The sequence below is a fragment of the Mchenga conophoros genome, linkage group LG3, assembly GCF_057382185.1.
Source record: "Mchenga conophoros isolate Kocher_MC1m ecotype Shallow Benthic linkage group LG3, M_conophoros_male_GT1.1, whole genome shotgun sequence".
NCBI lineage: Eukaryota > Metazoa > Chordata > Actinopteri > Cichliformes > Cichlidae > Mchenga > Mchenga conophoros.
Window position 1 is genome coordinate 57,867,740 of NC_140528.1, and position 20,860 is coordinate 57,888,599.

General features: G+C 41.2%; 1 protein-coding gene across 4 annotated transcripts in view; it reads left to right on the forward strand.

Annotated features, from left to right (window-relative positions):
- clcn5b (Cl-/H+ antiporter 5b) overlaps positions 1-13,252 on the forward strand; it is a 44,081-nt gene extending 30,829 nt beyond the window's left edge. For all 4 annotated transcript variants that reach the window (XM_085264343.1, XM_085264334.1, XM_085264352.1 and 1 more), the window contains 5 exons: positions 3,406-3,548; positions 3,731-3,880; positions 3,978-4,083; positions 4,199-4,415; positions 11,994-13,252. In XM_085264343.1, coding sequence (XP_085120469.1) covers positions 3,406-3,548; positions 3,731-3,880; positions 3,978-4,083; positions 4,199-4,415; positions 11,994-12,084 — 707 coding nt within the window. In that variant the 3' untranslated portion in view covers positions 12,085-13,252. The remainder of the gene's footprint in view (positions 1-3,405; positions 3,549-3,730; positions 3,881-3,977; positions 4,084-4,198; positions 4,416-11,993) is intronic.
- Positions 13,253-20,860: the final 7,608 nt, after the last annotated feature.

A 20,860-nucleotide genomic window follows, 5' to 3' on the forward strand; every position in this document is an offset into this window, starting at 1 on the left:
TCCCAAGATACTTGAAGTCCTTTGCATAAAACAATCAGACAATCCACTATAAGCAGGCACCAGGTAATGGCAGGAAAGAAGGAAGGCCATTTTTTCTAAACAGGAAGAAATCTCAGGCTCTGTGACTGGAATCCATCTGCTGTGATGGGGAAAAACAGACAAAACACAATTCTGTGGAAGAGAGAATATAACAGTTAATAATTAAGAATGTATGAATGGATAGACGGAGCAGACGGGTGTCTGTCGATCAAAAACCAAAGGGAATGTGTGCAGTGTTTTCTTATATTAGTCCCCAGTGGAAGCATGAAAAACACGTCTTGATTTTTGCTCGATAATCCAGGTAAGGAAGCTTCAAAAAGTTCATTCTGAAGTTCCTCCAAACTGTGCTGTTTATAACGCTGGCCAAACTTCACTTGGATGAGTAATTAAACATTTCTCCTGCTGAAAAAGCTCCATCCAGAAGAACAGAGTCAAGTTTGTGGCTTGTGTAGCGCAAAAAATATCGGCCCCTTGTGGGACTCCGTGGCCAACATTTGTGTGCGGGGAAGGCTCCTTGCTTACAACAAACTGGAATCTATCAGATACTTATGAATCACGCCAGCTCAGCACATGGCCTTTAATAGTAATAATGCTTTTTAGTCACTGTTATAAACATTTGGTCATCAGTGGTAGCTCAACCCTGCACTGGTGAAACGAGACCCTACAGGTCAACAAAATATCAGTGTTTCAACACTGATGACTGATTATCTTTTTTTTCTGAAGCAAATCCAAAAATTTCTTCAATTCAAAATCTGCCACTTCCCTTATTTATTCTTTTAGAAAAAGATTTTTGAATAAAACTGGTTCAAAAATGCCACATTGGCACATTTAACCTTGTTTTATTGAGATAAAAGTACCTATTTAAATACAGAAAAAGCTTTACAGAGCGATTGTTTACTACACATCATCTGGTGTTTAATACACCGCAGATTTATAGCTGTTTATTAAATCAGTTTTCTCTTCAGTTCATAGATGTCACATGTCGTACACACTTCAGGTTTCTGATATTAGCCATTACTTTTCATGTGCAGTAAATTGTTTTAACGCTTGATGATGATGATACAGTTATCATTGTTTTCCCTTTCCCTTCTCTTTTGTCTAACTAAACATAGCACAGAAAAATGATGCTGATGGGTTATCGTTCTCTTCACAGAGAGGTGTCTAGTCTAAAAACAGATGTTTAATTCTTCGCACAAGAAGAAAGTTTGAGGGTAGCGAGCCGCGTGTTTTATAGATCTGGGACAGAGTTTAAAGAGAGTTTTCTTGTTTCTGAAATATGTCTCTGTAATATATGCACACACTAAACTTTATGATAGTGCTCATAAATAAAATATCTGGCAGTGAAAGAGATCTCATCTGATTTAAGAAAGCCAGAGATTTCATTCCCTTTACTACACTGTGGTTTGTCTCTTTGCATTTTCCTCAGTCTCTTTCACAACACAGGGCAACAGCATTTACACACAGGAGTCTCCACTCTTGACCGCCTCAGACTCTCATGTGCTGCTGTTATTCTTGTTCACAAGTCACCATTATGGGATTGTGCCATCGTAGCTGCTCCGTGGAGCTGTTTGAGCTGCAAACATTCAAACCCAGCATACGCCAGTACTTGGATCTCTATACGTTTACTTATTTTGCTGGCAAAATACATGCTGGCACTAAATACATTCCTGATGATCTGGTACAGCAATGCAAATAGAGATTGCTCGTAGAGCCAAAACTAAAACAAGGGTAGCTACTTTCAGTTATTACACAGTAATAACACACTGCCAAATACTCTGAACCAGCTGAGTGTCTAGATAGAAAATGCTCCTCGAGTTTTCTTCCTGTGAACTTTTTCCCTCAAACAATATTTGATGACTTTCCCTGTACCCTCAATGACGATGTTTGACACCTCAGTGCGTATAAATAAAGACGTGGTTTGGCGACTTTTACAGATTTTTCCCAGGGGGGGGGGGGTTGCATAATCACAAACCACCTTTACTAATATCTGATGCAAATCCAGTCATTTATTCTTTAGTCAGGCCTGAAATATGGCAGAAACCTTTAACCTCCTAGGACCTGGAGTCCACATATGTGGACGTCGCAATTTGGGCTGTCTAGACCAAAATACTAAATTTCGCTCTACAAGGGCCTGATATCCACTTAGAAGGACATTATACCGCCACTGTTCTATTGAAATTTAAAATGAATGTCCTCTCATGTGGATCTGACTTTTCTCAGAAACAAAAAGCAGGTTAAAAAAAAATAAAAAAATAAAAATCTGGTAATTCTTTGTTTTTACATTCATCAGGTCCCAATCAGCCCAAATAGCAAAGAGAAATTAAAAATGCATGCGATGAAAGAGTTTGGGTCTTAGGAGGGTTCAGAGGAGAGCTTCTAGGGTCTTTCCTAGTAGGCTTTCAAAACATAAAGAGTGAAAAGGGAGTTCTTCCTTCTCACCATTCCCAAGTACTGCTCTGAAAATTTGGATTCTCTATTGTTCTGTGTTTTGGTTCTATGGTTACTACTTGTGTGTTATATAGTTTCTACATATACAGCATGAGTGGCTGGAAAGAAACAGAATTTCTACACGTGTGAGACTCATTCTGTTGTTGAAACAGCTGGATGTTATGTACATTTCACATGAGGAGAATCAGGTCAGGACGCGTGCTGCAGTAATCCTTTCTCACGTTTAGCACAAACAGCAGGAGGTAGTCCCACTTCAGACGCGTTCACGCCACTGGAAGGTGAGGCAGCCATCTGGATTAGCTAACAGTGCGCGCGCCACCCTGACTGCAGCTCGATTACTAATCTTACTTGTTTTTTGGAAAAACCTCTTGAAGTGATGAAATTAATCTTTTTAGATTTTTGTGATACATAATCACAAAAAAATCATCCGTTAATAATTTAAATGTGTAGAAAAAAACAGGAAGAAAAGTTTTTAATCCTCTGAAAGGGGAAAAAAAGGATATACAACACTCGTAATAAAGTCTTTGACATGCAGCTGTTTTGTGGCAGTTGTTTTGAAGAAAAGCACAGAGTTGAAAACGTAGCCTTGGCTTTCTGGCCACATCTGAGGTCGAAGATGATGATAATTGGATTCAGACTTTACCAGCTGATGTTAGTGGCAACAGTGTCATACAGAGAGGAGATGAATGGTCTGAGCTCTCGGGTAGAGAAATAGATGTGCCACTAAATGCCTCTGTAAACTCGATGAACAGCAGCGCGGGCTCTGTTATATGCTCACCTTATGTGCCCTCTGTTCTCTAATTGCTCTTTTTCTTTTTGCCTGCAGATGAAGATAAAATGAGTCAGACGGGAATTAAATCGCCTATTAATCTTGCTCGCCTGTGGTCTAACCTTTTCCATTCTCATATCTGCCTCCAGGTGGAGTGACTCGAATGACAGTATCTCTGGTAGTCATCATGTTTGAGCTGACTGGCGGTCTGGAGTACATTGTTCCCCTCATGGCTGCAACCATGACCAGCAAATGGGTGGCAGATGCTTTCGGAAGAGAGGGAATTTACGAGGTGACGTGTCTGCAAACGTTAATGAAAAGTGTCTGTCCCCTCCAACCCTTTGCTGTACAATAAGAGCGAGTTTGCGCTCTTTTTGTCTTTATTAGGATTCATGTGTTTTATTGTTTAGGTTTTTTTCCCCCCTCCTTTTAAAAATGGAGACGTAAAACCTGCATGTTCTTGATGTTTCGCAGGCTCACATCAGGCTGAATGGATACCCGTTCCTGGAGCCAAAAGAAGAGTTTGAACACAGCAGCCTGGCGGTGGACGTGATGAGGCCGAGGAGGATGGACCCCGCGCTGGCTGTGCTCACGCAGGAGGGCATGACTGTGGGGGAGGTGGAGGTACGACTGCACATATTACACCTATGTTTCTTGGGAAGAGATTTGGAATCCTAATAGAGATAATAGAAATAACATTCGTTTCTTGGTTTATGCGCAGTCATTGGTGGAGAGCACGCACTTTAGTGGCTTCCCTGTGGTTGTCTCTTCGGAGTCCCAAAGGCTTGTGGGATTTGTACTCAGGAGAGATCTGCTCATATCAATAGGTATGAATTATGCTCGTGTGTAAACAAAGATCTAGTCACAGGGTTGTTTTTTTTTGTTTTTTTTTTTGTATGCAAAGCAATTTGGTTTCCACAAATCCCACTTTGCTCCTTTCAGACAATGCCCGCAAACGTCAGGATGGCATCGTCAGTGCCTCCCAAGTGGTCTTCACTGAGCACACACCGTTGCTTCCTCCCGACGCACCGCCTCCCCTCCGGCTGAGGTGCATCATGGACCTGAGCCCCTTTACAGTTACTGATCACACCCCTATGGACATCACTGTGGATATTTTCAGAAAACTGGGGCTACGCCAGTGTCTGGTCACACATAATGGGTAAGAAGAAACACACACACACATGCATATACTTGATTTTGTAATTAATGTTTTTATATCAAGTATTTAGTGTCCAAAGGGCAAACCTGCGCTGGATTTAGTCTCCAAAATGACTTATTGTATGAGCAGAGCCCTCTAGTTTCAAGCAATATTAACAAAGATACACAAAATGACCACACTCCCACTCCCGTAGACATTAAACTGAGATATGTTGAGGAAATTGCGCTTGTGGAGGAATGAAAGGAGTGACAGATGAATGTGTAGGAGAGCTCGGGGTCATTCCTCTGTCAGGTCATGCATCAAGGTGAGCGCAGGAGTCAGGGAGGGGGAGACAGAAGGTTAATGGAGTGTGTGGCAGTGAGGAACAACAGTGGAAATTCTCAAGGTGTTTTTCTGCCTTAAACTCTGAACTGTCACTGACTTCATACCATGAACTTCAGTGAGGACTTTGTGTTTTGTACATCTGCTGATATAATGGCTTTTGGGGCTTTGGTATGCACGTCTCCGTAATGGAAAACATGTCATGGATAGAGCTACAAAGCCTACGTGGTATTTGATATTTGCAAAAGCAACACACAGGGAAGCGGAGGAATTATGATGATGGCACGCTATCAATTTGGACGCATTGAAGATTTTCTTTTGTAGCTCGTGACACTTTTTAAAATCTGCGTCTTCAAAGTAGTCCCGCAGTGATCAAGGCTTTTGTAGTATGATTGGGAAACTTAGCAGATGATGTGTATATATATTTTTTAACTTTCTAACATGTTTCCTCTTTCACCAATAAACCTTTCATGCACAGAGTATGCAGTAAGAACCAACACAGGGGAAACCGTAACCACCGTTCTGCCATTTAAAAAAAAAAAAAAAAAAAAAAAAAAAAAAATGTTTATACGAAAAATAACAAAAACTAAAACCATCGACAAAATGTGAAGAAATAAGTGACTTCATGTCCAAGACAACTGAGTATCGTACCAAAGAGATATCAGCTGCACTAGGGCTAGGCTGTACTTTCACGTAGTACCAAATTGTACTACAACAAGGTGCATCAGTTCAAGATAACCTTTATTTAACTACGTAAGTCGTTACGAACATGTTCTTAAAAGTAAATCCCAGAGAACAACATGCATCCAAAAAATTCCTACAAAATCTGTTTGTGCACATGCTGCATCGTGGTGGTAAAAGCCAGTGACTTGGTCACCAGAGTGAAAATGGGACGGCGACGTCTTCGTGACTAAGAAAAAACGGAGCCGCAGCTGGAATAACTCTGATAAATTGGCCAAGTTTTGCATGTTAACAGAGGGATTTATAAATGCAGAGAGATTGGTTGCAACACTTGGTCTACACTGATGAGCGCAATTTGTCTGCAAGTTGACTCAACTGGTTGCCAGCTGGTTGTATGCTGGTCATGTAAGAGAAGGTTGCTGAGTTGTCTGTCATTTCGGAGTAAATCACCGTCCTCCAACAACTTCGTCTATGTTTAGGATGAATTGCTGTTTCAGGTCTGTGAGGTTTTGGCTGGATTTATGCAAGTACTTAGTATGATTTTCTGGGTATCTAGACAGCAACAGATTTGGGATTTTCACCGATTTGTCACAGTTAAGAGCCGCATTATCACAAACAGATTATAGCTTGAATCCATTTAAGTGCAAACTGATAAGAAACTCGCAGCAGACTGACTCGGTCTTATTGGGATTGCATCGTCTTATTGTCACTTTGAAGATGGCAACTTACTGTGAGCGGCCCCGGACTTGGTTCCTGCCTTTGAAGCTACCATTTCATCGCAAGTTCATTGCACATGGTTGCAATATATTCAACCACTGTTTTCCCTAGTGTGACTGCAGAATTAGAGATGCGATGAAGGATTTTATTAACTGCCCTCTGAACTCTCCCAGACTTTGCAATTACTCACAGGCAGTTGCAATTCCAACACGACCGCATCAGCAGCTTGGATTAGCTCCGTGCATTTCAGATCTGCATTCGCTTTAATATTTGATGAGCGCTATAATCTAACCACAAACAAAACAACCAGCGCCTGTAATCCTGAGTAAGTGATGTCTTTTTCTTCTCTTTTAGTTAGTTTTGTTCAGATGCATTATTAAAATGTTTTAAAGAGCTTAAATCAAACTTGGCCTCAGCTGTAGAAAACCTGGCATCAGTTCGGCCGCTACGAAGTCGACGCAGAAATTGGACTAAAGCTGCTGTTTGGTCATTCATTTGAAATGTGAGCTCTCAGGGATATTTAGCAAAAACTTTACTCTGTTCTAAAATCATCACTATCAACCACACCTCCTCCAGCCCCACTGAGGCCAACTTAGCTGAACAACACACTGTTCTTTTGTCTGTCGGGCCTTACATCTGTCTTCATAATGGAAAACTATAGTGTTGGTCTGCAGAATTACATTCAGCAACAGAAGAACAATAAACTTAATCAGAGTTGGGTTCATTTTTCTTCTTTCGGTCCGTCTCTCGTGCGCGCACGGTTGTTTAGATCGAGGTCTGACATGTTCAAACATGGGATTTTAGGAGTGGGACTGTGTATATTATGAATTTACAGTACATGCGGTGTATATAACAAAGGCGGTTAAACAAACACACGTAATCATGCAGCTTGTGGTTTCTCACTTTGTCCTCTTGGCACACTGTATCAAGTTTTCTACAGTTACGCTCCTTTTGTGGAAGACCGAGTGTTTAGCCTTGGCCTGAGCTGCCATCAAGGCACAGAGCCACCTAATGTTGCAAAGAGCGAATCAAAAAGCGGCGTAGAAAAAGAATGAAGATATGAAATGTGAGAGGGAAGGAAAATAAATGTAAGAATATGAAAGAAATGTGGGTTTGCCAGGGGAAGAATTATGCCAAGTTTATCAGTTTGGATCACTGAAGCAGAGAAGGCTGGCTCAGCCCAACTAATTCAGGCAACGTATTCACTGTATTTGCTCAAATTAAATTCTGAGGGTGAGGATCTCATGCAGCTCAGAGGTTAAGATGCAGCGAGCTACAATGTTCCTGTTATTTCTCTCTCTTTTTTTTTTAAATATAAAGGCTTAAAATGATCCAAAGTGTTACCTATAAATCAGTAAAAACATGGAGACAAGCGTAAATTCTTTCCCTTAAAATCATCAGCAAAGTGACCTTTGAGCTACTTTAAAAAAAATGTTTTTTTCGCTACCTGGGGGACAATAAAATTTGATGTTACAACTTAGCACGAGCTGAAATACAGTCGAGTTGGCAAATGAGGTTAAAGAGGACTTCTCAGAATTTGTCATTGCAACCCCCGTGAGTTAGCTGATGTGCAAGAGGCTGTTTGAAGCAAGTCTTTTTAGACCTCGTGATCTAGTATTTATTGTAAATAAGCGCTCAAGGTACTTTTTACTTTAGTGTGGATCAAGTCACATCTGTAATGACTTTAAAAAACAAGAACTGGGTGCTCAAATTTGAATGTATTTTGTATTTTCTCTAATCCACACGGGGTCAAAAGTATATATAGTTGATGCCCTTTAGCAAGTTGCACCTCCACCAGGTGCTTTTGTTATCTGTCAACAAGCTTCCACAATAATTCTGACTGGATATGTGACCAATCTTCTTGGTAGAGTTGGTATAATGTTCATTTAAATTGGTTTCCTGCCACGGTCTCAGCTATTAAATGCACTTTCAATATCGATGTGGACAGGGATTAGGAAAGGCCATTCCAGAAGTATAATGTTCACCTGTTTTGATATGTGTTTGGGATCATTTACTGTTAGAACAACCATGTCCAACATCTAGCTGTTGCTTTGAGGTGAAGTTGAAGAATTTGGCAGTATTCCTCCCCCATTATTATTCCAGCCACTTCGTGCTATTGCTGCTGCCATTAAACAGCCCAGAACATGATGCTACCACCACCATGCTTGACAGGTGGTGCACTGTTTTTAGGTTTGAAAGCCTCACCTTTACTCCTCCAAACATACCTCTCGTCTTTGTGGCAAAATACCTCAATCTTTGTCTCTAATTTCATGTCAAATTTCCAGTACATGGCAGGCTGGAGCTTTGGTGGTTCCTGGGTTGTTTCAAAATATTTAACCTATTTTCTGTCATCTGAGGGTAAGGTAACAGTTTGACGGGGTCTGGAACAAGACCCAACGTTTTTTAAAGTCATTAAAGGTGTATGCTGTACATTCAGTCCACCCTGGAAAAATAAAAGTTCAAAGAAATAATTCAAAGCCCCAAATTACCACGGCATTCATGCCCATGATGAATAGGTTTAAATTTGGTGACATCTTACTTACCTTGTACCCTAGATTGTCAAACAGCTGAAAATGTCTCAAAAGATGGGTCATTTCTAAGATGGATAATGTCACTGTAACTTCACCCACTGGTTTGTGGCACCTGAAGCTGAACTGTTTTGGGGGGGTCAACAGCACCGACAGCATCTAAACCTTTGTATAGTGGGTCTGTGTTACTCTGCAAGTTCACCAGCATGCAGTAGATGGCAGTGCATTTGTAAATACATACTTTCTTGGAATTGGAGTTGTGTTTACATTTAAATGAAGTTACACACTAGGTTATGGTGTGTGCTTTCAAGGGATTTTAAGCAGCATGGGAGGAAAAATAAACCTCAGGTTTCACAACACAGCCCGAGACACAATTTCTTTTGCACTATTTTTGGATGCTTATTCACCTCTTACTCACATAGCATCCATTTGATTCTTCGCATGTACTTTCTGTATAACTAACCACACAAAAACTTTGTTTTGGGTTTGATCCGAACACATCGTTATACTTGTAGTGTCACTGTTTGTCAGTGTGTATAACCAATTTATCCTTCCTGTGTAAAACCCCCTTTTTTACTGTTTCTTCCTGCTGCCACTTGAGTCTGACGTGTGGAGCAATAATTCAAACCAAGTTTGAGAGCAGAAGAGATGAAAATCAGCAACTGTCAACAAAAACCCCTCAGGCATGTAGCTGCTGCTCTTCAGCACAACAGCTTATTATAAAAGATCGGTTTAAGATTGACTCGCCGCCTGTGGGTAACTTTGTCAAGCATAGACTCCTGAAGGACACATTGGCCTCAGATGGGCCCAAAGTAGAATTTCTTTCTTTTCTGGGTTGGGCTAAACAGGGACTTAGAGGAACATGAGGGAACTAGAGGTACATAAAAGGGGTGAGAAGGAGAAAGGACTGAAACTGGTTAAAGAAAGCTGTAGTCTGCTCTGCTTGGTTGGGCAGGATGAGGTTTTAAATGAAATGAATCACTCATTGTCTGGGAACAAAAAAGGTTTGCACACAGAAAACAGACCTTGAGGCTGTATGAAGTGCAAACTCTGGTGTCTGCGGTCCTACGAGATGTTAATTTTATCGCTCTCACCTGCAACAAAGGGATTTTCCCAGGCTATGTTTAGTTCAAGGTTGCCTAGTTAGGTGGAAGTCATTTTTGGTTGACTCGGTATTTGTTGTGTTGAAATTTAAAAAAACAAAAAACAAAACCTCGATCTGCTTTTGTTTTTCATGTGTCAGCTTAAGTTTATTTTGCAAAACAAGCCAAAACAACAACATCCTCACTGCCACAATGTTTTCGTTAGACTTGGTTTTGCCTTGTTTTCATTTTTTTTTTTTTTTTTTTTGTGCTCAGATTTCTTTGATCTTGTTCTCATTTGTCAAATTCACATCTTCACGCGAGCATTTATGAGTGAAAGACAGTCCTGTCACATGTGTTTCTCTGAACAGATGATTAAAGAAGCAGCGCTGGGATGTTTGTGTGGGTGGAAGAAAGATGTAAAAGCTGCTTGTGTTGGGCTTTTTTGTTTTGGTCAGAGGATGAAGTTGTTTACATTAAAGTGGACCTGTTAAGCTTTTCAATATTATCTGTTTGTTAAATATTTATATTTCATCTAAAAAATATAATATGATATAATTCACATACAGCTGCAGTTGTGAATGTTAATGATGAGGTCAGTGTATTTAGAAATAATCCCTGGGAGCTAGAAGATCAGGCTTCAAGCCCCTTTAAACACAACGTCTCCATCAAATGTTTTTCTATTTTTACCTCTGCATGATGTTGGTATAGTGATCTCACAGAAGCCCCACCCACCTGCTCTGGAATACATCTGTTTGCTAGGGACAGCCAATCAGACGAAAGGTGGCTTAAAGGGCGAAGAGCTAAAACAGCCTCTTTCAGTAAGGGTAAGCTGAGGTTGTGCACCAAAGCTTAGGCTTTATTTGAACTGAGAATCTTACAATGCTGCTGTAGTAGGGACTCAGGATAAAAATCTGAATGTAATGATGAATATTGTTATGCTTTAGTCCAAAAAACAGTAATTCAGGGTTCTTGTAGACGTCTGAATTTTGAGACTGCACGGACTACAACTAAACTAAACAACTACTTGGCTGTCAGATCTCCAGCTCTGCATGTCTTTTCCATAACACAGTAAAATGTAGGCTTAAAGCATCAAGGATATTACAGATAAACAAAAAAATATAATATATTGTAAACAGTGATTTCGGTGCTTATTGGGGTGTGGGTCATAGGGGCGCCAGTTAAAGCAGAGATTTCCAGATTGTCCTGGAGGGGTGCATAAGCTATCCCTTAGTCAGTTGAGGGATCTTCTCCAGCATGTCCAGGCCCTGCTGAGGTGTAGGACGCATCCCAGTCAGATGCCCAAACCACCTCATCTGCATCCCTCTACCAGCTGTACTCGAATTCCTGCCAAATGACTGAGCTTCTCACCGCAGACACCTTCCCAAGGACGATGATTTCTGCCGCTTGTATCCACAACCTCATTAAGAATACTGGGGAGGTTGTCAGATGTTGTCTTTATGGGGGAAAGAGTTTAAGCTTCAGGGCTCCATACAGACCACTAACATGTGTCAAAATAGCGACTCTTTAATCTGATTTTCATGCTGGGGGAGGCGACGAAGCCACAGCTAAGGAGTCGGGCGAGCTGTGAGTGGAGATTCTTATAGTGTGGCCCCAAAAAATCTAGTTTTCATCGAGCCATTTGCAGCCAGTTCAGCCCATTTCTCTGACTCCTCAGGGCGTTGCTGCCTCACGTCATCACAGATCACAGCGTGCATACAAAAACAGCAATTTCCTGCAACGGTTTTAATTGAGCGAGCGTCGTGAGCTGATGGTGGTTCGCTCCTTTCAGATGCAGATGGTGACTGGCATGTGAGGACATCTCAACGTTTAATTTGTAAGAAGAGGAATGGCTTATGCCATCTGTTGAAAATCATCTGTCGCTAATATGCAGCAGATTAAATGTCCTCGGAGCGTTGCGCAATTAATCGCCGGATGTCGTGGACGGCTTCCATTTCTCTGACCCCCCCTCCCCCAACCCACCACCAGCACCACTGGAAATTAGATTTGTGTTAGCAGAGTCGTGTTGTTGATCAGTCACTTGTTTGCTCTGTGTTTTCATGTTGCTGTGCTCTGCCAGTTGCCCTGGCTCCGTTTAATAAAACTGAATCAACTGTGCCGAGATAGAGGGCCAGGCCTAAGCGAAGGTTTCTGCTTTCTGTCACTCTCTCTGGTTTTCCATGACGAGGTGATCAAAGAATGACTTGAAGTCATCCACTTTTGTTCTGCTTTTCTGTCTCTGTTTTCAGGAGGCTGCTGGGAATCATCACCAAAAAGGACATACTTAAACACATGGCGCAGATGGCCAACAGGGACCCGGACTCCATCCTCTTCAACTGATCTTCTCCGTCCTTCCTCTTCATCCTCGCCCACCAAATCGCCCCTCTGTAGAGTGGGCTGAAGGGGGGGGGGGGGGGGGTACACCAGCTTGTAGACTTACATGAAATGCACCTTTACCTCTTTGGCGAGAGAGAGCCAAGGAAGCTTGAGCTTCATTTGCACAGCTGACCAGAGAACAATGGAATTTATTTTCTGTGTAACTTGAAGGCAACTTTGGCTCTTCGAATGACGACACACACCACTGAAAAAATTTCAAGAAAACAACAAGCTGTCAGAAACAGTGACTCGTCCTTTTACTGACAGTGCTGGACCCGATATCATGAGGGAAGTAGGACAGAAGTAAGTCGATGGAATATTTCACATCTGCACCTTCCAACATTTTCTGTTCTCATTTCCTTCCTCATTTTCAAACCAGTGAGGAAACCTTCAGAGAACCCCAAAGGCCACTTCTCTCTCCTCTGTTTGCCATCTCGATTCTCACACCTGGGAGGAAGGGGGGGGGGGGAGGCAGGAACAGCTAATCCTCTGTTATAGGTGCTGACAAGAGGAGACGGGGTGGAGGAGGAGAAAATGAAGACATTGGGGAAGATGAAGAGCTGTTTTGGGAGCGCCGTGCCTGCCTCCGGGCCATCACAGCGAGCCCAGACAGAGCACTTTGAGCTGGGCTGATGGATGTGCAGACACCTCCCTCCCTCTGTGAGGTTTCCTGTAGCCGTGAGGGTGAAGGATCCAGGAGTGTGAGAACAGGATTGACTACACACACACACACACACACACACACACACACACACACACACACACACACACACACACACAAGCAAGCGTACACTCCACAAAGACTTTCACGTCAGCCTGGGAACCCACTAGAAACATCTTTTCTTTTTCTTTTCTTTTTCGTCGTATGTTTGAGTTTTGTGATACAGCTCCAGCCTGGGAACTATGCAGCGCTGTCCTGCCATGCAGACAGTTTTGTTATGTTAACAGCGTATATAGTCATCGGAAACCATGTCATTCCTTATAGAAGGTGAGGAGCATTTCCAGGCTGTTGTGGAAGGGTTAAAAGAAAATCATGATGTGAATTAATTTATGTAAATGTAAAATTGTTCACTCTACTAAATTATTCCCCTGATTAAAGTTGTGTTTTGTCTTCTTTGTTTTAGCTCCTCATCACTTTGACTGATGTCTTGTTTGCATTTCGTACTCACCTGATCTTTATTTCATTTATTTATATATTTTTTAAGCTCCGATTCGAGCAAATCTCTCACTGAAACGTGTTTTTGTTTTCGTCGGTGATCAGAACACGAATTTTAGTTCTCTGAATTTACTTTTTTTTTTCTCAGTTTTTCCTAAAAAGCCAAACTGAAACTGATCCAGTGGAAAATGTCAGCTGCAGCTAATCAAAGAATCTTGATCAAAAATGAGAAACAGCTGCTGCTCTGGTCCTCTGAAATATAAGATTTTTTTTTTCTTCTGTCAGGTAATAGTGAGGTGAATCTTTGTTCTATTCAAAGACGTCATGTAGGCACAATTCTTCCGATGACTAACCACGCAAACAATTTTCAAATGAACGGAAAATGATAATTGTTCAAATTTTAGTTTAATCAGGTTTGAAGCTGAATTTAGGCATTAACGGTGATGTCAAAGTATATTACTCCGTAAATGAATCTGTATGCCATTAAACCCACCTCAACATTTTAAAATAATTGTGTTAATTTATAAAATGTTCTCACAGGACTAAATGCATCCCATGGCCCTCTCTTCTTTATTTTAGGGTTTTGTTTTGGGTTTGTTTATCAGCATTTTAACCAGGTCTGGACTTGGACATGACCATTGCAGCACCTTGATCCTTTCCTTTTTCAGCCATTCTGTTGTAGATTTGCTGCTGTGACTGGGATCATCGTCCTGTCGGATGACCTGATTTCAACCAAGCTTCAGCTGTCAGACAGGCGGTCTCACATTTGACAGGTTCTGCGAAATGAGGCCAAATCACCAGCCCTCCACCAGCGTGCCTGGCGGCTGATGTGCTGTGTTTCGTTTTTGCCAAACCTGTTGCCGTTCATTACGGTTAAACGTCTCCACTCCACAAACGTCTCATCTGGCCAAATCACATTGTTCCAGAAGTGTTGTGGTTTATTCAGATTTATTATTTCTCCTGCCAACCTTTCCAAACAAGTCGTATTTGTTCAGGCATTTTCTAATTTGACAATCATGAACTAACTGAGGCCTGTGGAGTCTGGCTCTTTGTTCTTTTACATTTTCTCAGAGCATTTCACAGTGAAGGATCTCAGGAGTGAGTTTGCTGAATGTTCACTCCTAAGAAGATCGCTGCTTTGTGTTAACACATGGCTGAATGCTCCTTATTGCTGATCAGTTAATCGAGTATATTTGATTAGCAGGCTGGCTGCTACGTACCAGTCATAGTACGGATTTCCCCCAACCCAGTTTATTTCTCCAAACTTATTCTTTTTTATTTTGCTTAGCACAAAATTATAGAAAGGAAACAACGGCTAACAGAAACCATTTTATGAGCTAACTGGTGTTTATTTCAAGTGTCTCATGGCATATTACATTAATTACAGGTTCATTCATTTCTTTCTTTGTTTTGAATTTTTGGCAGCTTTGGTCCTCCATACGAGTCTGAATGGAGAGGGGGAAGCAGCTCATATTATCTCAGACGTTATATCACCATCCAGAGAATAATATTATTCTGGGCTATTTTTAACTCTTCAGAAATTCAGCAGGTCAGTTTGAACTTCATGTGCTACCCTGTAAATGTTGGCGGCCCGGGACTCGTAAAGTTTCACCTCCTCTCTGAGCGCTTTGTTTAGATGGTGAATTGATTTTCTTTTTTCTCACAGGCTGCTCTCTGCAGCCAGTAAAAACATAAAGTAATGGTGAAAGTTTAGAGAAACCATCATGTGTCCTGGGAACAAGCACCTGCTAGAAATCCTGTACGTTATGTTGACTTAATGGGACTTTAAAATGGAACGAACCCTGTGAGCTAGCGATGTTTATTGAGCCTTCAGAAATACAAAGACAGAGATGCATAAAAATGTAATGTTAAAAAAAAAAAACACACTGGGTGAACATCTTAGAATTCATTTGGGATTTTTTCCAGTCCACACAGGATCGTACAAATGTACATGCATATAGATACAGGTTCTAAAGTGTGTGTTTAACTATGACAATGCCTATTAAAATTCAGTTGTATTTATATAGAGCCAAATCTTAGCAATGGTCACTTCAATGAACTTAACATACAACTGACAGTTCTTTGTCAGCATGAAAGGGATTTGTTTGACAGCAGTCACTGACCAACATTCAGAACAGTGGAAAAGTCCAAGGAACTCGGGACGATCTAAGCTGGAGAAAGGTAGATTTACATAAAATAGGAAGATCTCCGGAGACACCCTCAAGGCTGGAACGCCAGCATCGCTGTCCACAGAGAATCGGCACCTTCCAGCTTGACTGAAATTTGCAGCTGCCCACATGGAGAAGCCAAATGCTTTCTGGAGAAACGTTTTCTCAGTCGAGACAAAGATGCAGTCTTTTGATGCTGTGTGGATCATAGAAAATCCAAAAAAACTTCAAGCTTTTGCACCCAATTCTTGTTTGTTAAAGGCAATGAAAAAGAACAGTTCAAATCAATCTTTAAATGCCCAAAATTACCATGATTTTCATGCCCGTGATGAATGTACAGCTGTAACCTACAGAATGCTTCTGCTCTCACCTGCATCCACCAGAAGGATCTGGGAGGATGATTTACTCATCACTGTCCAGTTTTATGAGCAGCATAACTGCAGGGAGTGGTGAGCTCTGAGATCCCTTTATCACTCCGTGTATATCAGAGTCTGCAGCTCATCGAATCGCTCTCAGCACATTTATATAAGTGTTTAAAACTAGTTAAATGAATGCTTTTGTTATATACAGGGATGAGATGAGTGTCTCATTACCACTGTATTTTGGTTGGCCCACTGCTGCAGCAGCTTTATTGATTGTGATTGACCATTTCCTTTTAAACATCATTACCCTAAACAAGATCATCGCCATGATGATGATGATGATGGTGATTTAAACTCTAAAATCAGCCTGATTGAAACATAAAAGCACCAGCGTTCATCTACGTCACGTCCCACCTGACTCTGGCGTGGTACATCCCCTGCCAGTATTTGGACGGATCTGTATCGATGCATCTGTTTCCAATTGAGCTGTAAGAGAAACTTGCTGCTTGCTTGCTTTTTGATTTCTTTTTATGAGCTGGTGCCAGAGAGACGGCAGGTTCGAAGCTCCTACCATTTCAGTTAATTTAACATGCTGGTCACTGATAATGAGCTTCGATTTGCCTGCAAAATAGTGCAGAATAGACACATACAGGGGATCACACCAGAGAAACGGGCATTTAATGACCAGAAAATGAACTGTAGACTTTAATTCTAAGCACGGAGACCTCGTTACTGATTATTTCATGGCTTAGATGCAAAAAGTGACTCATTTTGGACAATACACGAGTCCCTTAGAGTAATTATGCATTACCTTTCTAAAGGATTTTGGCTAATACATGGTTGTAGCTTGGTTTACCTCTGCATATATAAGCTGGTGTGGATGATTGATGTTGGAGGCATATATAGTGTTGGATGGTAACTGAGTAGGAAAGCCGCATTAATTTAAATCAATATTTATTCATTTGAGCCACATTTCACATCACGTGGAAGCACTTTCAACTTCTCCTGTCTTATAAATGATGTGAAGTGGGTAGGGAGAGGTCTATGGTGTCGGCACAAGACCCAAAATATGATAACTTCAGGAGACTGGCTGGTTATTGATCGGCGGACAGAAAAGCTTGTGCAACAGGCTAGACAATGGTTTAAGATAAATTGATCGTTTTTACTGTACTATTAACAAAGTGCCTGACTTTTTTTTAAGAATACTCCATCCTGGCTGTGCTTTCTTTGGTCACAAATAGAAACTGACTGACATACATCTCACTCAGTCATAACTGTGGAGGACCAAAACTGCCAACGATTTGATGAGGTCCCAGTAGGCAAAAGAGCGAATTACTGCGGCCGTGTGCAATGAACATGCGATCATGTTTTCTTTGACATCACAAGCGCTGAAGCTTGAGACCAGGTCTGCAACACCTTCATTCGTATTGTCTTCAAAGTGACTTTGGTGCTAAAATGACAATAAGATGGATTCAGTCTGCCATCAATTTAGAACTAAATCAAGTTTTGATACTATGGTGATAAACAGCAATAAATCACTGAAAATACCACATCTGTTGAAACTCTATTGACATGCACATTTTAAACATCTAAGCATTTTTACTTTAAATGGAAATGTGCATTAACTATTTACAATCAGTCCAGACACAACCTCATAGATTTGAAAGAGAAATGTAGAAATTTCTCCTGAAAATACTCACATAGGTCCTGGAGAACAGTGATTTAAAATTGCATGGGTGCGGTGCCACTTTGGTTTCACTGCTGGCAATTGATTGAAAAATGCAAATATAACTAATGCAATCAGTAATTATAAATCAAGCAGTAATTGATTAAAAAATATGATGGAAGATAAAATATAGTACTGTGCAAAAGTTTTAGGGAGGTGAGAAAAAAATGCTGTAAACAAAGAAAAACAAAGAATGCTTTCAGAAATATAAAAGATTGTTTATTGGCTCCAAATGTATTCTGCAGCAGGATAATGACCCCAAACATACAGACAAAGTCATTAAGAACTATTGTCAGTGTAAAGAAGTACTGGAAGTGACGGTATGGCCCCCACAGAGCCCTGATCTCAGCATCATGGAGTGTGTCTGGGATTACATGAAGAGACAGAAGATCTGTGGTTAGTTCTCCAAGATGTTTGGGACAACCTACCAGCCAAGTTCCTTCAAAAACTGTGTGCAAGTGTACCTGGAAGGATTGATGCTGCTTTAAAGGCAAAGGCTGGTCACACCAAATACTGAATTGATTCAGATTTCACTTTTGTTCTTTCACTGCATTTTGTTGAATGACGAGAATAAATGATTATCACTTCCATTTTTCAAAGGATTCTTTGTTTACAGCATCTTTTTTTCCTCACCTGCCAAAAACTTTTGCACAGTACTGTAAATACTTTTTTAAAAACCAAGTTCTGTGTTTATTTGGTGATTTCAGTCCTTCATAATATGTACTGAGGCATTTAACCTTTATTTTTATGACAGGTCAGTAGAGTGCGCAGGAAAAGAGGGCGAGGATATGACCCCTGCAGGAGCTACAGCAACGCCACCTTCTTTTTAATGGTCAGCAGGGGGCGATGTCTGTAATTTTAAAAACACTTGTGTTTCTTACAGAAGCCTACGGGAAAACTGGCTTCTGGCTTGATTGCTAAGTACATAAAGTAATAATTAAAGTGTTCTTAGTCACTTGTCTTATTTGATATCTAAAAACTAAGTAAATTTTGTTCATTTTGGTCATTGATAGAGTGTGAAAGTAAGACTGGTGTTTCATCAGAAAGGGCATAATACTTGGCCAAATCTGAAACTCTGTGACAAGAGAGCAGCGCTGATAAGGTAAAAAAAAAGGCCTTATCCAGCAAATCTGTCAACCACAGGTTGTTATCCAGTGAGATTACATCCATCTCACTTAGATCCTCGTCACATCCATTTTTTAAAAAATGGTCAACCTGAGGACTCGTTACGAGACTTCGCCAATGGTTCGGTCATACTAGAGTAAGAAATGCACACCATCCTCCTTGTTACAAGGAAAAATTAGGAGTTGCCTCGTGACGCCCTCAACCTCTGGACCGCCACTTTTGATCGCAAGACAATTTTATAGGTCACCTGGTGGGAGTATGTCTGTGAAGGTTCTCAGTCATCCAGGTCATCGTAGTCTAAGGAGCTTGGTAAGAAAAGCGTCTGGACTTCTTTGAGTTGCTTGAAGATGTTTCACCTCTCATCCGAGAAGCTTCTTCAGTTCTAAGGGTGGGAGGCAACCTGTCTCCAGGCAATCACAATTAAAATGCCTGCGATCACTGTTTTTCCACCAGTGGGTGAGGTCACAGTGACTACATCCATCTTTTATACGAGTGATGTTGATCTCATTTTACTTCGAGGGTCATACTCGGGCAACTTTGCTATGAAATGGGCTGGATGAGTAAAGATCATCTTTCTGTTAGCGTAACGTTGTTTAACTACACATTTAATCCCTGAGATTAAGACTTAATGTCAGATTTTAAGAACTGCCGTTTCAACAGATTTGTCAGGCCATTTCTCGTTCCTGAGCCTTATGTTTGACACCCCTGCTTTAAACTGTCGTAAGACTGAGAGCTAATAATCTTGGTCACTTTCTTACTCTGTCTAATATTTATATTTAGAGTTCTTTTACATGTTTTTCCTTATACACTGGAAAAGTGCATGCCAAAGCTTAAGCGAGCAAACACTTTAACTGCTAGGCAACAGTTTGTATTTAAACAAAATAACGCCGTCGTGGGTACTTAAGCAAATAACTCCACCTTTGACTCGAAAAGGTATAATTACCTGCAGGCGTGACTTTACTGACATTGTTATGTATGATGCCTCTGCCCCCAGAGGTCACCGTCCACTTTAGGCGCCACTTGCTTAGATGACCTCGTTGGCCCTCGGGTGTCAAAGGTGTCATGTGGTCACTCTTGACTCAGCGTCTTCGAAGTTGAGTCAGAGCTCGTTTGTGGCCACATAATCTCTGTGAGAAGGAAGTCAGAGGCGTGAAGATGGAGGGGAAGCATTTGTTTATGCGTGCGTAGGCGTCTGCATATGGATTCACTTTTTGCACATGAGTGTTTAGCATCTGTGTGTGTGTGTGTGTGTGTGTGTGTGTGTGTGTGTGTGTGTGTGTTGGGGAATGTGAGTGTATTGTAGCCAGCTAGAAATGACTCAGTGTATTCTTGAGTTCAGTTCCTGCGGCTGAGCCTTCACATGGGGCTCGGGTTACCTGCCTGCTCATGACTTCTACACTCTCACACCTGAAAAACGCTCACGTACACATTCGCACACACAGGTTATACTTTATACTTTTATATTGTCTTTCCTTCCTACTTTTTTTCCGTAATAACTCTGACTTTTTCTTTCCTGTGTTCTGTTACTTTCCTCTAAGATAAGCTTCCTTGCCTCATTTACTGCTCTTTGTGTCATATCAGTCATCCAGTTCCCAGGCTCACCATTGTGTCTGTGCACATTACAAAGCAGCAAAAACATCTTGATGTGGTAATAGGCCAAACTGAGTTGTCATCCTACACCCTAAAGTGTCAGATCTCTCTCTCTCTGTTTTTATGCCTTACCTGTCTGGGTCTGTGTTCATCAGTGCAGAAGGAACAAAGGAAGCATGCAAAGATGACTTGTTTGTTTTCCTGAGGGCTGTACAAAGTAAGCAAATATTTATGATCAATCACTGCCTTTGTGATTTAAGTGTCTATGTGTATGCAATCCAATCTGCACCACAGTGCTGCCCTGCAAGGCACACCTGAGGTTATCAGGTGGAGTTTCCCACAGTTGCCTGCTAAAAGATGTGTAACTCACAAACTGACCTCTCATGAGAAACAAGCTAAGGCCAAGATATTTTAGCAATGGATACCACTGTGTGTAGTCTTTGAGGATGGGGGTCGAACAAGAAGCATGTACTGTAAATTCATAGCTAAAGTGACCTCCTGCCTAGCTTAGGTTGCTCTCCTACCCTTTGAAAAAGTCAGCACATGAGTCCTACCTTTAAGAAAGTAATAATTATACAACGTTAAGATGTTTAGAGGTGCTGTCCGGAGGATT